We start from the raw sequence: 20,584 nt of genomic DNA on the forward strand, positions 1-20,584 counted from the left end.
TTAAATACTTGGAGCAGGCTGTTTGATGGTTTGGACTTCAACTGGCCAAATATGTAGCTTATTTCTCTGACAACATGCCCCTGTCCTCCATCATCATCATCATCATCACAAATTGTCACTTTTTCAGTAGAGAGGTGCTTCAGCAAACTGGTGCTCACCACTTCCCTCTCCTTTCCAAAGCAGAGAGAACCTGCTGCTTGTGCGGCACGCAGGATGACAGCGTTGCTTTGTCCGAATCAGTAAAGCAAACCTTCAACTTGTGAGCTGCACCCTCCACACCAGCAGAGGGCAGCCCTTTTAAGAGCTAAGACGCTAACCTCCTTAGCCTGAGATGAGAGTGGCCTTGGTGACCCTCTGAGGAGCAAAGTGGTATAGCGCATCCAGACATGGACTGTGTGGGATGTTTGCAATGTGGTGCCCCTTCCCCAAGAGTAGGAAGTGGCTTGTCAAGAGGATGCAGACTTGAGAACTGATTTACAGGAGGTGGAGTCCCGCCCACACATTTGACTATTTATGAAACGTGTGCTACTTTAGAATTCCATTGATTTTTTTTTTGTGGTAGATTGATTTGGAAGTGGTTGGGGTGGCAGTGTTTTTCTGTTTTTGTTCATTTTGGGGGGGTGAAGGGGGTACATGTTCACCCCCTGTGTGAAATATTGAGTGATTACCTGATGTCACGCTAGCGGGCGACAGCGACCTCCTTTTGTACCGAGCCCGAGGGGCAGTTTGCTGAGCAAACTGCCTCTCGGGAGTCCCTCGCAGGTCCTGGCGTCCCTCGGACAAGCTCTGTAATGACCTGCATTTGAAATAATAAAAACCAAACCCAAGAATTCTTTAGTCAATGTCTGCTTTATGACCCATTTATTCTCATCCACTCGTACTGTATTTAAGGCCTAGGCTACCAGCACTTGTTAGTTCGCTGACGAAGCTCTTCAGATGAGGAGCGAAACGTCCGACACATTCTTCACAGAAGTACAGATGACGTCTCAAGAAGCCTTTCACCCATTTATTCTTTGTTTTCTGGGTGAATAATGGCCGTTAATGACGTTTGGAGATTTGCTCTGTTAATCAAGATGTAGTCTCATTACAACATCGTTGCGTTGGACCGAGCAGCGTCCGGTGTCCGCTCCAGATTCCTGATCCGTGAGCTGCTTCTCCTACAAAACATGTGGAAGTGATCAACTGGTACAAACAGACGCCAAAGTGGAGATCACTGCACCTCCGTTCTCCTTAATGGCCTCGCAGCAGAGCAGGTTTGAGGGCATGGTTTACGATTGCTGTGAGGGGCCCATGTGAGCGGGCCCTAATGACCCACCAGCACTTTTTTCCCAACACCAGAGCTGCTTGCCAACACGTTTTTCTCCTCACCATTCTAACTTCCCCCCGGTTCTCCTCTTCGTCACATCTCACTGTTTTAGCTTGAGCATGCAGTGTTTCCCCGCAGGACTGCGACCTATTTGTGGTGGCTTGTCATTTTGAGGGACTCTGTGGAAGGCAAAAAGTGAGCAAAAAACACGAAAAGCAAAACAAATGTGTTTACAAATGCAAATGTGCGTTCTTCTGTCGTGTGAGGAGAGCGTTGCGTGCTTGCATGCTAGTGTCCCAAAAGTCCAAAAAAAGTTGCTCGATTGTTTGCTAAGTTGGCGCCACTGATTCCTCCTGCCATGTCCTCTTATTCTCTGGCAGACCTACATTATGATGCCATCTACTGTACGGAGTTGAAACGACAAGCTCCATTCACAGACTGCCCCGTTATATTATGTTCATGAGGAAGGGCTAACAGGTAGCGCCACGTCTATTTGTGGGCAAACAAAAGGCAAATCCACTATATGAGTACCTGGGCTGGCTCGCCGCCAACCGTGACGGGCTGGGAACGTGAAGAAATCAGTTGGTTCTTCTTGCCAGAACTTGGAATTGTGGAATGCTGACACCTCACAGTCATGATTTATGAACATTGGTGAGCTTGGTGAAAGTATGACAGGAATGAAAAGCTCCATGTTACCACGTGTGGCCCCACCCTTCCTCCCTTCAGAGAAAATGTTGAACATCTGTCAGCTTGTCAGGCATCAAACGCTATCTTCTTGTGTGTGGAAGACAGAAGTGTGTCCTTTGTGGCTCCAAAGATGACCTCTCAGTGCAAAGGAATCCATTCATTCTTGAGCGCTTCAATCAAAGTGTGGAAGCCTTTTGACCCCCGGGGCCGCCATCTGTCAGGGCAGCGTATGTGAAGATGTAAAGGGAGGCAGCTGTCCGTGTAATACAAAATAACAATGGGTATCTTTCCTCGCCGTCTCCAGCATCATCATAAACACCTGAGAGGTCTGTTTCTCTGCTGGGCCTCCAGACTTCACTGAGAATCAAATATATAATCGACCAACAATCGTAATTCATTTTTGTTTAAGTCTACTGTATAGTTTGCTTTAGCATGGAGTTCAAGCAAAACAACCATCACGCCTCCTTTAGTGAGACAACCAAACCCTCAACTGCTGCATGAAATTGACGGCTTTGCTCAGCCAATCAGATACTTGAATGTCAACAGCAAGCCAATCAGCCGAATAAAAAGGCGGGGCTACTGAGTGGCGAAGAAGCGGTCTGTGTTTTTCCTCAGTTGACTCTGAACATTCCCCTCAAAGTGGACATTAAACTACTTTTTTGGAGCGTTTGTTTTCAGGCATGCTTCTATCTACACGCTAAAGTAAGTCACGCACTTTTATTGACTTTTTCACTCGATCACAAATAGGTGTATTTAGTGGGTGAAGACTCGTTAGCTTCTTTGTGGCATCTGCTGAGGAGCAAAATGTCTTTTTCATACGTCTTTTAAATGTGGACTGGACATCGTAACCCTTAGCTGGAGTGTCTGCCGGCAGGATGGAAGCAAACATTCCGTCCCCGTCGTGTTTTGATGCAGAACATCGCCAGCGCAGATTGTAACTGGAATTTAGCTCATTAGCATTAGCGCAGCTATACTTACCTTACATTACACTTTACACACATACTCTTTACACTTACGTTTACATTTACTCCCTGTCATACTGATGACTTTTATCGCAGTTAGCATAGTCAGCAAAGCTAACACACGCCTGCTGCAGTAAATATGGTGGCTTCATCTTTAATATATTGTTTACCTCATTTTTTCGTCTTTATTAAGGTTTGATGAGGAAAATCGAAGTTGTCATGAACGTGAGCTGCAGCAAATCTCCAGTGCGCTTTTGTTGTCGGTAACCGTGGAGACCGGAAGTTGATTTGTGCGCAGCGTTCACTTTCTTGATGTGTCCGTTTAATATGTTTGATGTTGTTTCTGTGTGTCTTTGAAGGATGCACACCACACGAAGCCCCTCCTCCATCTCAGCGATCCCCCCGGGAGACGCCTTGGACCTCAGCTTGTCCGGCTCCCAACTTTCCATCAGCAAAAGACCCAGCAGCGCCTCTCCTGGGAAGTACTTCTCTCGCTCCGTGTCGGTGTCTGTGGCGTGTGAGGGCAGAGGGAAACGCAACACTGTGGTGAGGGGCGCGTGTGTGCCGCCATGACAAAATAAACCAACACCCCCCCCAAGTCATGTTATCTCAATAAGCTGGTGGTTTCTGCAGAGCGATGCCTTCGGAAGCTCCCGCTCCATCAAGAACCTGCGGCGATCCAACAGCACCACTCAGGTCAACCAGCAAGCCCACGCCACTCTGAGGTACAACATGCTGTGTCGTCATTGGCTGACCTTATCTTAGCACTGTGTGTGTGTGTGTGTGTGTTAGTGTGTGAGACAACAGCTGGCAGGCCTCAGTCGTGTCAACAATGGAACCGCGGCGCCGGCGGCTGCATGACAATGAGCTGCTGCTGAGGTCGCGGGGTGCAGCCACTTGTTTTGTGTCGGGTTGAAGGGGAAGGGAGGGGAGGGGGAGCCGGGACCTTGGGGTCAGGTTACTCCTTACCCACCCAAAGAAGCAAGTGAAAGAATGAAAGTGTGTCTGTGCACGCTCTGGTTATATTGTCCAGCATCTGTTAACACCAGAACAACCACCCTCCCCCATTGCACCCCACCATGCATCACTGTCTTAAAGTAGAGGAATGTGCAGGCAGCTTGAGTTTGAGCAGCTGCGTTTTGCACCCCCCACTCTCCGTTGATGTCTTCTGTGTGCATCGTTAGCTCACTGAGGCTAAGCTAGCAATTAGCTTCTTGCTACAAATACAAGTTAAGACATACACTGAAGTCGCAGTATTACATGTTACTGACGTGTCTGTGGCCCCTCTCAGTCAGGACCAGAGCGGCGACTACTTGACCCTGCTGGACAGCGGCGCCAACAGCCCGAAGAAGCTGGGCGGTCTCGGCAAGGCGTCGCCAGACAGAACCACGTGGAACATCCTGGTATTGAAACACACATTGAGTTGTTGGACGCGCACACACACTGAAGGTTTTAAATGTGATGAAGGATGACCAGCCTCGAGCGCCCACCCTGCTGTCAAGTGCCCGTAGCAGCGCCAGCGCAGACTCGCCGACCAGCCTCAAGAGAAGAGACCCCGTCGCCTCTTTGGGGGCCACCTTCACCGCCAACAATAGGTGGGCGGAGTCTGTCACACACACCTGCTCAGCTTGTCTTGTTACCGCTGTTGTTCCGGAAAAGACGTCCAAGGTGGGACGATGTCCCCCGCTTCCAACTTGTGCTGTTCTTGTTGGTCAGGAGTAACAAGGGCGCCGTGGGGAACTCGGTCACCACCATCTTGCACAACAACCACGCAGAGAAGCCACTCACACCTAAAAGCTCCAACCAGAGGCCGGCCTTCAAGTACGTACCTCCTCTCTAGTTCCACAGGAAGTGTCCATTGTGCCTTTCAGCTCATGTTCTTCTCTCAGTAACATCCTGAAGGCCACAGCCAATGATGGCGTGTCTTTGGAGAGCAGCTCCCTCACCAAATCACAGAAGAACTTCTCCTCCACGTCTTCCAACAACAAAAGTCCAGCCCCCCAGCGAGGCAGCCCGGTCCTGCCGCGGCGCAAGGAGGTCACGGAGGAGGAGGCAGAAAGGTCCTTTAATTGCTGATGGCTGAAGATGTTCTCCTCGCTGACTGTGTGCGCTGTACGTTGAAGGTTCATCCAGCAGGTGAACCAGTCCGCCGTCACCATCCAGCGGTGGTACCGACGTCACGCCAGGAGGCGGCGCGCTAACCAGGCAGCGCTCAGACACGTCCTGGCCAGTAAAAGAAAGGTGTGTCTCTGCTTGTTCATGTACGTTCACTAATGCACTAACCTGGTGTCTGCTCCGCCTCTCGGAGGAGTGGCAGGAGCGAGCGGAGGCGGAGGGTCACCTGGAGCAGCCCCGAGACGACAGGAAACAGATTCGCGAGGAAAAAGCTCGCCAGGCGCGCCTCGCCGCGATCCAGGTGCCCCAAAGTCGGATCACGCTCCACGATGGTGACGAAACCATCCAAGCGCTAACGTCTCCCCCTGCTGGTGGCTTGCAGGAGCTGCAGCAGAAGAGAGCCCAGCAGCGGGTCACGGAGGCGGATGTGGAAAATGGCGGGCCGAGTGGTGCGGAGGGACGCAGGAAGCCGGCAAAGATTTACCCAAGCAACAGAGGTCCAAACTCACCCGCCAACATCGGCCCGATGTCCCCGACAGACGTCAAAGCCAACAACACAGGTGTGTGTATGTGTGTGTGTGTGTGTGTGTGTGTGTGTGTGTGTGTGTGTGTGTGAGAGAGAGACTTCTTTGTCCCCACAAGAAGGTGTGCACTAGCACTGATATGTGACCATGCCTGCAGATTTCCATCTGAGTGTTGTATCTGACTTCAGCGAAGTGGGCTTCAGGACGGTCTCTCCGGTTCTGTCCAATCACAGAGTCTCACCGTGTTTCCAGGTGAGCATCTCCCCCCTCCTCATCGCCACTCGGTAGAGGGTGCCCACGCCGTGGTGGCTTTATTCCGTTGCTGGGTTTACTGCATGTTTTTGTCCTCGTAGGAGCTTGACGCCGCCGCAGAGGAAGACGTTGGCGTGGAGCAGCATCAGGGCAACGACAGGAAGTTGACTCGTCAGGCGAAAGCTCATCTGTCTCGCCTCGCAGTCACCCGGTCGAGCGCTTGTGATGTATGTGCTTGATAGTACTACTTACGGGGCTTTCTACGGCGTGTTGTTTTCCTCTGAGGGCAACGTACTGAAAAATGAATGGTCCAAGGGCCAATTTGATATTATGATGAATATCCATCCATTTTCTATGCCACTTCTCCTCATTAGGGTCGCGGGGGTATGCTGAAGCCTATCCCAGCTTTTTTTTTTTTTTTTTTTGTGATATTATAACTTTTTTAAAAATGTTTTAAAAAAAATGTTTAAAAATTTTTTTTTTCAACTCTTATGCTACTAACATGACATTACTTTTCCTCATAATATTACGAGTTTATACTCATACAATTGCACCTTTTTTTTGTTCAAATGCAACTTTTGTCTCGTAATATTTGAACTTTATTCTTGTAACATAACTTTTTCTGCAACCTATTTCTCCAAAAAGACCAACTTTATTATTGCTAGTATTATGACTTTAAAAAAATCTTTAGTATTTCATCGTGATGCTACTAAAATGTTATTTCACCTCATAATATTGAGGCATTATTGTCTTAAAATTATGACATTTTCTTGTTAAATTGCTATTTTGTTATTTTTGGAAAATTACTGTAGAATTTTCCATTTTTGCTGTTGTTTTTTGTTGACTTGTTAAATGATATTTTTAGAATGTACCGCGGGCCAATAAAAAAAAACAGCCAACTTCTGCAAATGGCCCCTGGGCCACACTTTGGACACACCTGTCCTACAAGTTGGCTGTCTCATTGTCCCATGTCCCCCCCTGGTGGTGGCCTGCAGGAGCTGCAGCAGGCTGCAGAGACGGAGCTGGAAAACCGGAGACCGACTGGAAGCAAGAAGATTTTACTCAGCAACAGAGGTCCATCTTCACCGAGGAACATCAGTCCCATGTCAGCGATAGATGTCAAAGCCAAGAACACAGGTGTGTGTGTGTGTGTGTGTGTCATCATCTTCACCGTCGTCATCATCATCATGGGACTCGTCTGTGCTGATAGCAAACTCACAAACCGCACATTTCACTTTCTTCAGACTCCAATCTGAACGTTCCGGCAGACTTTGTTGACTTCTCCTGCTTCAGAGCTGTCTCGCCACCGTCATCCAATCACAGAGGTTCTCAGTGCTCCCAGGTAGCCAATGATGACTTCCTGCATCGCAAGAACGCCACCACCACTGGATGTTTACCTTCCTGTTGTCCTCCAGGAACTTCCCGTGAGGTCTTTGGGTGGCGAGGACCAGCGGCAGGCGGCTTCATCCAGCATGGCGTCCAAGTCCACGCTCAATGACCTGCTGGACACGCTCAAGCTGCTGGAGGCGGAGCCTGAGCGTCTGTCTCAGCCCAAATGTTACAGCAAAGAAAAATACGCTTGGACCGATGAGGTCAGACCATGCCCCGTCGCACTGGTCTGCAGTTTTTTCAGCGTTTGTTTGAAGGCCTCACTTTACCACCACCTCGTCTTCTTCAAGGACGGTGACGGCAACTCTCTGACCGCTGACAACCTGGAGCGTCACGGGCAGCTCAGCCTGCCGCCGTCGGACGGGGCGGCACTGCTGTCCGAGGCCAAGCTGCAGAGCATCATGAGCTTCCTGGATGAGATGGAAAAGTCGGAGCAGGAGCGTCCACGTTCTGCCACCTCGGGGTCACAGAGAGAGGTCCGCTTGGCAGTCATTTTTGCTGTCGGCAGCGCCGTCTGACTTGTCCATCTTGTTGTCCCTCAGGCTGTCTTCATGGAGGAGGAGCTCGCTGGGATGGACCAGGCGTCTGCCACCGCCGCGGAAGTGTCCGGATCCATCATGAGGATCAAGATGGAACTGGAGGAGAAGAAACGTGTTGTTCTCATGCTGCAGAACGCTCTGGTGAGGAGACGCTCACGCTCTACCGGGTGGCAGGGGTTCTGGTTCTTGTTGTGACGCTCGCGCGGTGCCGCCCAGGCCCAGCAGAGGGAGCTGACGGTCCAACATGTAAAGGAGACGGAGAAAGAGCTGAGCCGCAACCTGCAGCTGCAGAGGGACCAGTATGAGGCGACGGTTCAGAGGCACCTGGCCTTCATTGACCAGGTAGACGACCCTTGCATCCTCACTGTGCCTCCTTCGCTGCTCTAACGCGACTGCGCCGTCTTGTCCTCAGCTGATCAGCGACAAAAAGGCTTTGAGTGAGCGATGTGAAGGCGTCCTGGCTGAACTGAAGCAGGTGGACCACAAGTACACCAAAAAGATCTCGCAGATGCAGGAGCAGCATGAAATGGTGCCTCAGATGTCACATTTGACTCCTGCTTCAGTGTCTCGCTGTCTTCTTTATTTCTTTTAACCGCCTCTTCTCCTCCTCCTCCTCCTCCTCCTCCTCCTCCTCCTCGTCCCTGTGGCCGCCGCCGTGTGTATTTGCTTTCCTGCTTCAGGTTTGGCAAATCCTGGGTCCGCTGTGCGAGGTAACGTTTTCTCTCCCCCTAACACGCCGCCATCTTTTTCCTTTCCTTCTGCTCGTTTGTCCCGCATGGCACCTGCTGGATGCTCAGTGTGCATGTGAGTCTTCATCCTCACTGCTCCTCATCGTTCTCACTCTGCTCCTCCAAGCTTTTGTCGCATGTTCCTCACACTCATGCACAATGCTCCGCCTCCTCCCGTGACATCACCCTCTCCCTGCCCCCCAAACCCTCCCCACACACACAGGAAATCAAGAAGCTGAAGGAGTTGATGAGTGTCACTGAGAAGATCCGGCGAGAGAAATGGATCGATGAGAAGACCAAGAAGATCAAAGAGATCACAGTCAAAGGTAAACAAAGGTAAAATTGCCTTTCTCCTCCTCCCGTTTCATCATCCTCTTCCTCATCCTACTCAGGTTTGGAGCCGGAAATCCAGAAGCTGATCTCCAAGCACAAGCTGGAGCTGAAGAAGCTGCGCGCACTTCACGAGGCCGAGCTGCTGCAGGCCGAGCAGCAGGGGGCGCAGAACTGCGCTCGCCAGTGTGAGGGGCTCCGCCAGCAGCTGGAGAAGGAGAAGGAGGAGCAGTGCCAGAAGGAGCGAGTGCTGGCCAAGCAGAGGTGGGCGAGGTTCTGCCGCCGCTGCTCCGTAGCTGGCACGCCCGCCGTGACCGACTGTGTTGTCGTTTTCAGCTTGGAGAAGCAACTTCACGAGGAGGAGATCTCCCTGCAGCAGCACAGGAGGCGTCTCCACAAGGAGGTGGCCGAGGAGAAGGAGCGGCTGGCACAGCTAGCGGCCAGGTAAGGCCCAAGGTCACCTCCACTCTTCTCCGCTGACCCCCGTATTGACTCTCAGGCAGCACTGGGAGATGGACGAGCTGCGGCGGCAGATGGAGGAGAATGCCAGCGCGGCCGGTCGGCTCCTCAAGGAGGAGCTGGATAAGACCAGAGAGGAGCAGGAGAGGAGACACCAGGTGCGACGGCGCCACCGCCATCTTGTTTGAGCCCTCACCTGACCGTGCGCTTGTGTGTGTGTGTGTGCGCGCGCGCAGGCGGAGATGAAGACGCTGCAGGAACACTTTCAGCAGGACAAGATGAACTGGGAGGAGGAGTTCAGTAAGAAGCAGGTGAGGTGGAGGAGGAGACTGCTGTCATGTGACCTGTCACGTGAGGCTGATGATGGATATGTGGTCCTCAGGAGGCAGGGCTTCTGAGACGTGAGCGCGAGCTCAGAGAGGAGCTGCGTCGGGAACGCGACAAGGAGATCGAGCTCGCCATCTGGACGCTGGAGGAGGAAACCAACAAGGACAAGGAGGAGAGCGAGAGGGTGGCTGAAAACAGGTGCGTGTGTGCATGTGCGTATGTGTGTGTTTGGGACATCACGGCATTGATGTGGCGCGTTGTCAGGGTGAAGCGTGTGCGGGAGACGTACGAGGTGGAGCTGAAGGAGCTGGAGCGCTCGCTGAGGGCGGCGGCGGAGAAGCAGCAGGAGATGAGGAGGCAACACTCTGAGACGGAAGAGCAGCTGATGCGAGCGCAGGAACTGCTCAGCCAGAAAGAAGAAGAGCTGGAAAACGTCACACAAGTCAGCAGCCCGTCCTCAGGCCCAGCGTCATGTGACCTCCAGCCCCCACTCAACCCTTTTGTCCCGCTTGTCCGGTCAGAGCCGGGACCAGATGCTAGCCGAGCGCCGCGGCCTGACCGAAGTCATCCGACAGGAGTTTGCCGAGCGCCTGAGAGCGGCGGAGGATGAGAAGCGGAGGTTGAACGTGGAGGTGTCGGAGGCGCGAGCGAGGCTGCAGCAGGAGGTGGAGAGGGTGACCAAGGAAAAGGAGGCGGAGCTTGACGAAGTCCACCAACGGTAATCAATACGTGGGACGCGTCAGGCTGTGTGACATCTACTTAGCGCTTTTTGCTTTGCATCGTCAGAGTGAGGTCGGCCATCTTGAAAAAAGAAGAAGCGGTCAGCGCTTTGCGGAGGCAGCACGAGGTGAGTTGAGTCACATGACCCAGAGACAAGTCGGTGATTGATAGCAGGTATAAACAGCGGGCTGTCGTCTGATAGGCTGCTCTGAAGAGGGCGGAACACCTGGAGGCGCTGTGGGAGGAGCAAAGGAGGCAGCTGCTGGCCCCGCTCCTTCCCCCGTAAACGAGTATATGGTGTCATGCCCCCACCTGCACCCCCCACCCCAACCATGTTTACCTTCTGTTGGGACTGACCCGGGCCATGAAGTCACTGCAGCGCCGCCCCTTCCCCCATGGCACCAAGAACGCCTCCGTGTTACCCACAGAACGTTTCCAGATGTTTCTGAACCAGCCCAGGCAGGCCTGCTGGGTGGAGGTGGGCGGGTGGTGCGGTCACAATGACTCATGTGTTGCGTCCCCAGGGGGGCAGCGCAAAGATCAGAAAGTTTCCAGAATGTAGTTGTTGTGGGAAGAAAAGGACGTGTCGGAGACGGCGTGCTTGAAGGTCACATGTTTACACTGTGGCCTTCAACCGGCGTGAAGCAGGGAGAAGAATGTGTGGTTAAAAAAAGAAAAAGGTTTAGGAGGACAGATTACGTGACCATGATTGTCAATGAAGGACACGGAGGCTCCGCCCATCCAGTGCTGGAAGTGAAGTGTGTCATTTAGCGTCTATTTATTTTTTTTGAGCTGAACCACAACGTGGAAGGGTTCCCAGACTCCAGAAGAAGACGATTTGAACTCCCAACATGATGCAATGTGTTAGCTTTTACACTGTATTACTACAAGCCATCCTATGTGACAGACATTGTGGGGTCAAGGGCTATTTTTTGAATAGCCCTAATAGTTTCAGAGCTGTTTTGTCAAATCTGCACACACCACATGTTGTCCCTTTTTAGCAGGAAGCTGCCATGTTGTGATAAAGGACTCTGCTTTCCCTGCCACTTCCTCTTGCCAGGCTGTCAACACGCAAACCAAAGGTGGTGTCGTTAAATTTGTCAACACTTTTCAGCAGCCGATCTTGACAAAAGTAACATTTTCTGAATTTTTTATTATTTTTTCCCACCAAAATGCCAAGCAAAACTGCATGCTTGTATCATAGTTTTCTTGGTTGGTAGACTGTCATATCTTCATAAAGTCATCAGTGGAGAAACAGACATGAATTATGGTGTCTTGTGAATTCACGTCACCCCCAAATGTATCAGAGTAATCCGTCTGTTTGTGATGGTCTGTACCAATCCCAGTTGACTTGCTGGAAATGAAGGACCACATAGGCATGACTCATTTGCACACAGATAATGTCATGTTGATGACCGATGTGATGATTTGAAAGTCAGACAGGTTTTATACGCCCTCACTGCGAAAATTTGTTTACGTTACGTTTATTAATACTGACTCCTACTTCGTGGAAAACGTGATAAAGGGGGACGACTGCATAGAATCCTCTATCTTTGCAGTCAAATTAGTGCATTTGACTTGCTGCTCTCCAGCTGTCACCGCCCTCCCAACAAAAACGCTGTCTTTTCCTTTATGGAAGGGTGGCAGCGGCAAGCACCTTCCAGCTCACGTACGCCCGCACCCCTCAGGATGAAGTGAGTACTGCAAGTGCTTAGTGTTTGGGTACAGAGTATTAGAGAGTTAAAAAAAAGACAAGAATAAAGTGGTACTGTTACGTTTCATTGTGTCATACGAAAAATAGAACATAGTTCTTCAGGAAGGAAGGAAACTTTCCTCTTTTGCTTCAGGCAAGCTTTTATTTATAACGTGGCAGCAAAACAGCAGATTAGCATGCGTTAGCATCATCTCACTTCCGCCTTCCCTTCCCCGCCCCCTCCACACAAGTCCCACTTTTCATAGCTGTCTCAGGCAATGCCTGTAACAAAGTTATGACTTTTATTCTCAGAAATTAGGAGAATAAAGATGTAAATGTGCAAGTTTATTCTCGGAAATTTCTCAATAAAAGTTGTAACTTTATGTTACAGGCATTGCCTGAGACAACTATAAAAAAGGGGGATTTATGTCGAGGGGGCGGGCAAGTGAAGTGATGCTCACCCATGCTAATCTGCTAATCCGCCCCCTCCACATAAATCCCCCTTTTTATGCCTGTAACAAAGTTACAACTTTTATTCTTGGAAATTTACAGGTTTATTCTTAAAATCTCAGATTATTTTAATACGTTGTAACAGGCATTGCCTGAGACAGCTATGAAAACGGGGGACTTTTGTGACCTGTGGGTTTGGTCAAAGGTAAGTCCCCCATTTTCATAGCTGTTTTAAAATAAGGAGTATTAAAATAATCTGAGATTTCGAGAATAAATTTGTAAATTTACAAGAAACAATTGTAAATTCACAATAATTAAAGTAAATTTAAGAGAATAAAGTGGTAATGTTCCGTTTCCTCATGTCAGATGGAAAATAGAGCATGGTTCTTCAGGAAGGAAGGAAACTTTCCTCTTGCTTCAGGCAAGCTTTTATTTAACGTGGCAGCAAAACAGAGCAGTTGAGCACAAACAGATTAGCATGGGCTAGCATCATCTCACTTCCGCCTTCTTTGCCCCGCCCCCTCCACATAAATCCCACTTTTCATAGCAGTCTCAGGCAATGCCTGTAACACAAAGTTACAACTTTTATTCCACTGATCTGTATTATATATCTGGATAGTTCATACGTCGCACGCCGGAGTGCAAGCCGCTGAAGCCAAAGAGAAGCCATCTTACCACTCACATCGCGACTACATTGGCACAGCGTACATAGTGTACAAAGCAGATGAAGAGGCTCGCAGAACATCTATATTTTACATTAAAAAGCGGGGAGATTCTCCCATTCCTTCAAGTAACGCAACCTTCGTCCCTTAAAAACCATTTGATACGTTATTCTCTATCTTTTGGCTATATTAAATGTACTTTTCCCCTTCCAATTCTCATTGCCTTTGGGACAAAATTGTCCTGTGCACCCTGGCTCAGCAGTCCCCTATAGCAATGCATAGTTTTACTCCTCTAGAAAGAGATTTTAATTTTAACTGCATATCCCATCCCTTTTTTCTACTAAAATCCATGGTCATGATCCTTTACTTTTTTTTCTTACTTTCATACAATTCACTATGCTCTCGTCTGTACAAAATATAAATCATAAAAGAGAGTGACTTTGGACAAGTTTTAAAGTCATTTAACATTTTGCTGAGTTTTATTTTTTTTGTTTGTGTTATGAAATAGAAATATATTTGAACAAAAACCACAGGAATAATATGTGATAACCATAATGTGTAATAACCATACACACACCCCCACACACACACATCCAAAGTTGGTTGAGCATAGTTTCTTTCCTTTGGAGGTTTTCTGCAGGGTTTTGTTATCTAGGGAAAAAAAAGTAAAAGGGTGGAAATTTTTCCACTTTCATACATTTCATACATTAATGGCAGTACTGAAATTAAATGGCCCCAAAATGGTGCTAATGCACAGCAAATTCAGCAGGCCTAAATTGACACTGTAGGAGTTCATCTCAACACTTTCAAAGTGTCCCATGGGGTCCACTCTACAAAGTGTTATTTTAACACTTTTGAGAGTGTAGCCATTTTTACACCATTGTAGAGTCAATATTAACTATTTATATAGTTAAAATTTAACACTCCTCGACACCGACCGGTGTTGCATTTTTTTAACACTAGTGTGAGGTGTCACAAATTAATTCTCTTAATCTTAAGAGTCATTTATTAACTCTTACAGTGTCATTTAAATACTCTGAAAGGAGTTGCAACATTAACACTATAAAAAGGTTAATATACTACTTTACAAAAAAAAAAAATCTAAAATATGACACTAGTTTAGGCTCCAGCATGCCCCCACGACCCTAGTGTGGATGAAGCGGTATAGAAAATGGATGGATGGATGGATGGATGGATGACACTAGTTGATGGCTTCATACATTTTTTAATTAAGAAAATACATTTACAACAGACAGCTTAAATGACACAACAGTAGGGCACTATGTATGCTCTCTGACAAGGTCATTAGAGCACTGCTTGTCAAATGGTCTGAAATGAGTCAGTTCATTTAAACATGACAGAAAACCCAAGCATTTGGTCTTCTATGCAGTACGCGTTAAACAGGTCATCATAGTACATCCTTTCTACATTACAGCTATTATGAAAGCACATTCTTTGTGTTTTATTTTATCACAGATCTTCTTGAACACAGGTAGATCAAAGCTACATCCAGTACATGTGAACACACCAACCTGGTACTCTGTACCGTAACTTCTCACCCAGTTGGTACTTGACACGCTTGAAGATGCTTGCAGACATCATGCCTGACCACGTTCCTCCCCACCTTTCAAGTTGCACATTGTTTTTGATGTTGTAGGGCCAAATTCAAATCTTCTAAAACAATCATTTTCATAGTGAAATGCCAGCTGCTGCTGATGCTGCTGTACCAACGACTTTTTTTTTTTAATTTTTACATATTTAAAAGAATTGTGTTTGGCTTCAAAACGCATGCACCGCATATGGATAAGAGGGACAATTTTTTAACCAACTTGGTTTGTTTTTACGTTCTGAGTAACCATAATTAAAGCTCTGTATTCCGTCAGACAATGCATTCAAAGAGACAGAGCCCTGTTTAACAAGGTACTCACAAACCAACCAACTTTAGTTCGTACACACCCTCTAGCAAATCATGCATGATGTCAGCAGCATAGTTGTCAGTGCTGTGGAAATATTCCAATGAGTTGAGCACACATGTCTGTTTAACACCACATATTGACAGCAGCTCTGGGCTCTCATTTAGTGCCTTACAATGTTCAGTATGAAGCTCTTTGGAAGGAAAAATTAGCCCAGGATGATTGTCTGTAAATACAGACTGCGTTTCGTCCTTATTGAGTAAACAAAACCTATGGAGATCTCAACAGGAAAATGAAAAAGTATTAAAAGCATTACAATTAAGCTTAAAAATATCACATCTGTGTTATAAATGTTATTATTTCACTTTAATGCATTACTAACAACTCTCAACAGAATACTGAAGTTGAAAATGTCTCCTTTGTAATTCTCTAAAACTGTAAAATGCGTACCTTCTGCAAATGCCTTGGAAAATGGAAAACTGTGGGAACTGCATCCTTTTTTAGGGTTTTTTTGGCGCAGTTCTGTCAAAACATGCTGCTTCAAAGTGGTCACTACAAAGGACTGATTTACAGTACGTGTTGGTGTCCATTTATCTCGTCTCACGTTTACGAGCCATGATGACAGCAACTGTCGACGGCTCCACGGAAGCCTACACAGGAAAAAGGTGAAAAGAAATACATATATCATGTTATAACAAAAAAGTACGTACATTTCCTCTTAGCTATTATAGAGCTTATAAACGTATCAATTCTGGACATACATTTAATCAGAGGAATTTTACACGATCGAAAATATCTGAGAGATCGACAGTGAAAAACCCTTAAATGATCAATCATAAATCTACATTTCAATCATACTTACAGGTGAAATGTTCGTCCACAGCCTTTGAACTGGCGATTTGTGCAGTTAATAGCTGCACATGCAGGCATCTTAAGGCAACATTTGTGTCCAATCTGAATTAAGAAAATAAGTTCACCACGCATGCAAAAGCTTGCCCGAGAAGCGTTTCTTGCGAGTAGCAATATGGCGGCCGTTTGCCTTCACAAGTCATCGCCAATGAGCTATCCAGATATATAATACAGATCAGTGCTTTTATTCTCGGAAATTGACCAGCTAAAATGACTCGTTAGGACCACTGAACTCTAAACTACTGGAAGGGGCGTCCCTGCTGACCGCATGAAGCCATTGGTCGGCCATCTTGCTTCACCCAAAAAAGCACACACGCATACACGTACAGACCCTTTCCAAAAAATGAGAATGTCATGGAAAAGTTGTTTAATTTCCATAATTCCATTCAAAAAGTTAAACTTTCATAGATTGTAGATTCAGGGCCCACAATTTAAACGATTTCAAGTATTTATTTGTTTATTTTTACATAATTTGGGCTTCCAGCTCATTAAACCCACGAAAACAGGAATTCAAAAAATTAGAATACTGTGAAGAAATCAGCCCACATTTTGCAGGGCATGAATGTTTTAAACTGAGTGTCACACATGAATCATCTACTAAAGTCAAATCACCTGCACAGGCTTCCCCAGGTGTCATTAAATTGCTTCAGTTTGGTTCAATTGTCTCATTTCGGTTCAATATGGGGAAGACTGCAGACATGACAACTGGCCAGAAGACCATCATTGATACCCTCCATAGGATGGGTAAGCCACAAAAGTTCATAGCTAAGGAGGCTGGTTGTTCACAGAGTGCTGTGTCCAAGCATATCAATGGAAAGTCTAGAGGAAGGGCAAAATGTGGCAGGAGAAGATGCACCAGCAAAAGAGATGACCGTGGGCTTCAGCGGATTATCAAACAGGGAAGATTCAAGAATCTGGCAGAGATCCAGAAAGAGTGGAATGAGGCGGGAGTCACAGCTTCAAAAACCACCACATTCAGACGCATCCGGGAGATGGGCTACAACTGTCGGGTTCCTCGGGTCAAGCCACTTGTGAACCTGAGCCAACGTAGGAAGCGTCTCCACTGGGCCAAGGAGAAGGACTGGACTGTTGGCCAGTGGTCCAAGGTCCTCTTTTCCGATGAAAGTAAAGTGTGCCTTTCATTTGGGAATCAAGGTCCAAAGGTTTGGAGGAAGACGGGTGAGGAACAGAACCCAAGCTGCCTGAGGTCCAGTGTGAAATATCCACAGTCCGTCATGATTTGGGGTGCAATGTCCGGTGCAGGTGTTGGTAAACTCTGCTTTCTTAAATCCAAGGTCACCGCAACAGTCTACCAGAATGTTTTAGAGGACTTCATGATTCCTTCTGCTGAGGATCTGTATGGAGATGCAGATTTCATCTTCCAGCAGGACCTGGCCCCTGCCCATACCGCCAGAAGCACCAAAACCTGGTTTGATGCCCATGCCATCACAGTGCTTGACTGGCCAGCCAACTCACCGGACCTAAACCCCATTGAGAATCTATGGGGTATTCTCAAGAGGAACATGAGGGGCACCAGACCCAACAACAAAGAAGAGCTGACAGCAAGCATCAAGGAAATCTGGGCTTCCATAACTCGCAGGCAATGCCACAGGCTGATTGCTTCAATGCCACGCCGCATCGAGGCAGTGATTAAGGCAAAGGGATTCCCAACCAAGTATTGAAGATTGACATATTGTTTTGAAAGTACCATATCTTGATTGATTTGATGTGATCCTAATTTCTTTTTTTCCTGCAAAAACTGAGAAGTAAATGGTGATTTCTTCACAGTATTCTAATTTTTTGAATTCCTGTTTTCGTGTGTTTTATGAGCTGGAAGCCCAAATTACGTAAAAATAAATAAATCTATGAAAGTTTAACTTTTTGAATGGAATTATGGAAATTAAACAACTTTTCCATGATATTGTAATTTTTTGGAAAGGGTCTGTACATGTATCTTCATTCACTACATTTATTATAGTTCGGTATCAAAATTAACACGAATGAACAAAAATTCCGCTGAAACAGTAAATTTACTAGACCCAAATCTCAAAATTTCCCTCCAGTTTAAGTTTTTTCCTACTTCTATGGTGTGAAATTACAATGCATAACAAGTCAATTTCAGTGTTCACAAGGTATTTGTTATGATAAGGATCTACGTAGTATCAAAGTTAAATGCTAGCATACCTTTAGAAGATGATCAGGAAAGTCAAATATTGTTGGAACTGCATTTTGTCCTAATCTAACAGTCTGGCCGGTCCTGTCCAAGCTCTCCTCGGTGAAATGACTTGAACAGAGTTGCGATCTGGCTGCAGGAATCCACCTGTCTCTCCGCATATTTACTACGCATTGCTTTAGAAGTTGAGCATTGCGGTGTGGAAATCTAAAGGATAATTTACAACTACTTAGATGAAAAGATGCTTACAGATTTAAATATCTATTTTTTAAACTATTTTTATTATTTATAAGCATTTATCTACCTGTGAAATGTAAGTCCCTTCTCGCGATTTCCACGAGTATCACGATTTGTGCAATTAATAGCAGCACAAGACGGCATCTCGAACTCCTCTTAGTTCTTAGGCTTTCTTGTTTTGGGTGAAACAACATGGCGACTTCTATACTTCCGGTGGCTTCAGGCCTCCAATGAGCAGCAAGCGATCGGGGCCATTCCAGTTACAGAGTTCAGTGGTTAGGACAACTATGAAAAGGGGGGATTTATGTGGAGGGGGCGGGGCAAGGAAGGCGGAAGTGAGATGATGCTAATTATAGGTTCCTAATTGTGAAGCCTTAGTTTGACGCTCCCAATTCTTCCCTCGGGCTCCTCTGCTAGCAGCAGCATGCAAAAGCACTCGTTTGGTTCACTTTACTTTGAAAACAAAACATTTTATCATGACAAAAATACGAAACGAGAGTTTGTAAAGACAAAAAAGAGAATGAGTGAGAGAGAGAGAGAGAGAGAGGTCAAAAAACTGTGTCTCCGCTCCGCGATTCCTAATGATTGCACTTCCAGGTTACATCACCCCATAGATACTTCCGGGTCACAGCAATTAAAGACGTACATACGTTACATAGGGATATATTAGAATGCTAAATGAAATAGTACACCTTAAACCAGGGGTCTCAGACTCGCGGCCCCTGGGCCAACTGCGGCCCCCAGGATGATAGTTTGCGGCCCCCGTCTTAATGTGAAAGATGAATATTCGTGTGGCCCGCAAGTTTGATAGTTTGCGGCCCCCGTCTTAATATGAAAGATGAATATTCGTGTGGCCCGCAAGTTTGATAAGAATGACACTTGTCGTGTGCGGAGATGAACGAACCAATCACGGTGAGGTATATGGCTCTCGAGGGCGGGACCTCGGCTGAACGAACCAATCACGGTGAGGTATATGGCTCTTGAGGGCGGGACCTCGGCTGAACGAACCAATCACAGTGAGTCTGTGTAGGCTCTCAGTCGTACAGGAGTTGTCCATCGAGGGAAAGGCTTCTTGAGACGTCATCTGTACTTCTGTGAAGAAGGTGTCGGACGTTTCGCTCCTCATCCCATGAGGAGCCGGGCAGTACGTCCAACGCCTCACCGCCTTGACCCCTGCCTTAAACTATCCACACGCAAAGAATGAACTTTTAAGTTACTGTATAGATGAGCTATCAGCATTTCACTTGTAATGTAAATAGCCAATTTTTAGCTGAATGAACCTAAATCACCTTTTATCCTGACATCAATCAACTTAGAGTATTTAGGCTCCTACCTTAATCTGCTTGTGCTCAACTGCTGTGTTTTGCTGCCACGTTATAAATAAAAGCTTGCCTTAAACAAGAGGAAAGTTTCCATCCGTCCTGAAGAACTACGCTCTATTTTCCCTCCGACACGTATGACTCCATGAAACGTAACGTTACCACTTTATTCTCGTAAATTTGGGACTTTTAATCTTGAGAGCTCAGTTGTTTTTTTTCAACGTGATGCTAACACTCCAGTAGCATTGTGGGGTAACCCCTGAAAATGTGACAGGGCATCCCTGTGGCCATTATTTCGATCTACTGTCGTTGGTGTTTCCCACAACAATGTTGGTTCCCACACACACACACACACACACACACACACACAGACATGCGCGCGGTGTTGTGTTGCATGCTGACGTCGCAGAGACAATAACGTGTGTGTGAGGACCGTTAGCCGTCTCTACAGTTCTTGTCTTGTTCTTTTCACTTGAGTTTGGAGCCCGTCTTTGCTTGCACTAGCAAAGTGGGTGGAACAAAGAGTTCTGAGTGTTCTGACCTAGTTTGCCACCGCTGTCGCCGCCGGCGCGCTCGCAAGCTCGTCTCGGCTTTCAGCGTATTTCCTCTCTGGTGAAAGCGGAGCTGGCTCCTGACCAAGCCCGGTCCACAACAGCAGAACCAATTGAGTTGTGACCCAAAAGAACTACGCTTTTGCTGTTGGTTTCGAGTCTAACGGACATGTGTGATGTGACACTGCCACATGAAACGGACCAGTGAGGGGCTTCAGTGACAAAGACCTAAACCACTTGAGACCGGGACCGGTGGATCACAGGAGAGGTCCGCAGAGTCGTCTGCTGCTTGCTGATAGACTGATAGGCTGGGAGTCCCCCCACCCAGGTCCAGCCCCT

General features: G+C 47.3%; 1 protein-coding gene across 2 annotated transcripts; it reads left to right on the top strand.

Moving 5' to 3' along the window:
* Positions 1 to 2,547: 2,547 nt before the first annotated feature.
* On the top strand, positions 2,548 to 12,322 carry cep131 (centrosomal protein 131). Of its 2 annotated transcripts, XM_054769125.1 has the most exons (30): positions 2,548 to 2,695; positions 3,315 to 3,501; positions 3,589 to 3,680; positions 4,247 to 4,358; positions 4,423 to 4,550; positions 4,672 to 4,776; positions 4,845 to 5,015; positions 5,079 to 5,196; positions 5,264 to 5,371; positions 5,453 to 5,630; positions 5,752 to 5,846; positions 5,948 to 6,073; positions 6,842 to 6,983; positions 7,091 to 7,188; positions 7,262 to 7,438; positions 7,526 to 7,711; positions 7,778 to 7,915; positions 7,991 to 8,116; positions 8,187 to 8,303; positions 8,455 to 8,484; positions 8,726 to 8,828; positions 8,895 to 9,096; positions 9,169 to 9,276; positions 9,332 to 9,449; positions 9,528 to 9,602; positions 9,674 to 9,816; positions 9,883 to 10,060; positions 10,140 to 10,336; positions 10,405 to 10,465; positions 10,541 to 12,322. In XM_054769125.1, the coding sequence occupies exons 2-30, from the start codon at positions 3,316 to 3,318 to the stop codon at positions 10,622 to 10,624; spliced, it is 3,702 nt and encodes a 1,233-aa protein (XP_054625100.1). In that variant the 5' UTR covers positions 2,548 to 2,695; position 3,315; the 3' UTR covers positions 10,625 to 12,322. The 2 variants fall into 2 exon arrangements, with proteins under 2 accessions (XP_054625100.1, XP_054625101.1); XM_054769126.1 differs by lacking the exon at positions 8,455 to 8,484.
* The last annotated feature ends 8,262 nt before the right edge of the window (positions 12,323 to 20,584 follow it).

This window comes from Dunckerocampus dactyliophorus, chromosome 2 (assembly GCF_027744805.1).
Source record: "Dunckerocampus dactyliophorus isolate RoL2022-P2 chromosome 2, RoL_Ddac_1.1, whole genome shotgun sequence".
Classification (NCBI taxonomy): Eukaryota; Metazoa; Chordata; class Actinopteri; order Syngnathiformes; family Syngnathidae; genus Dunckerocampus; species Dunckerocampus dactyliophorus.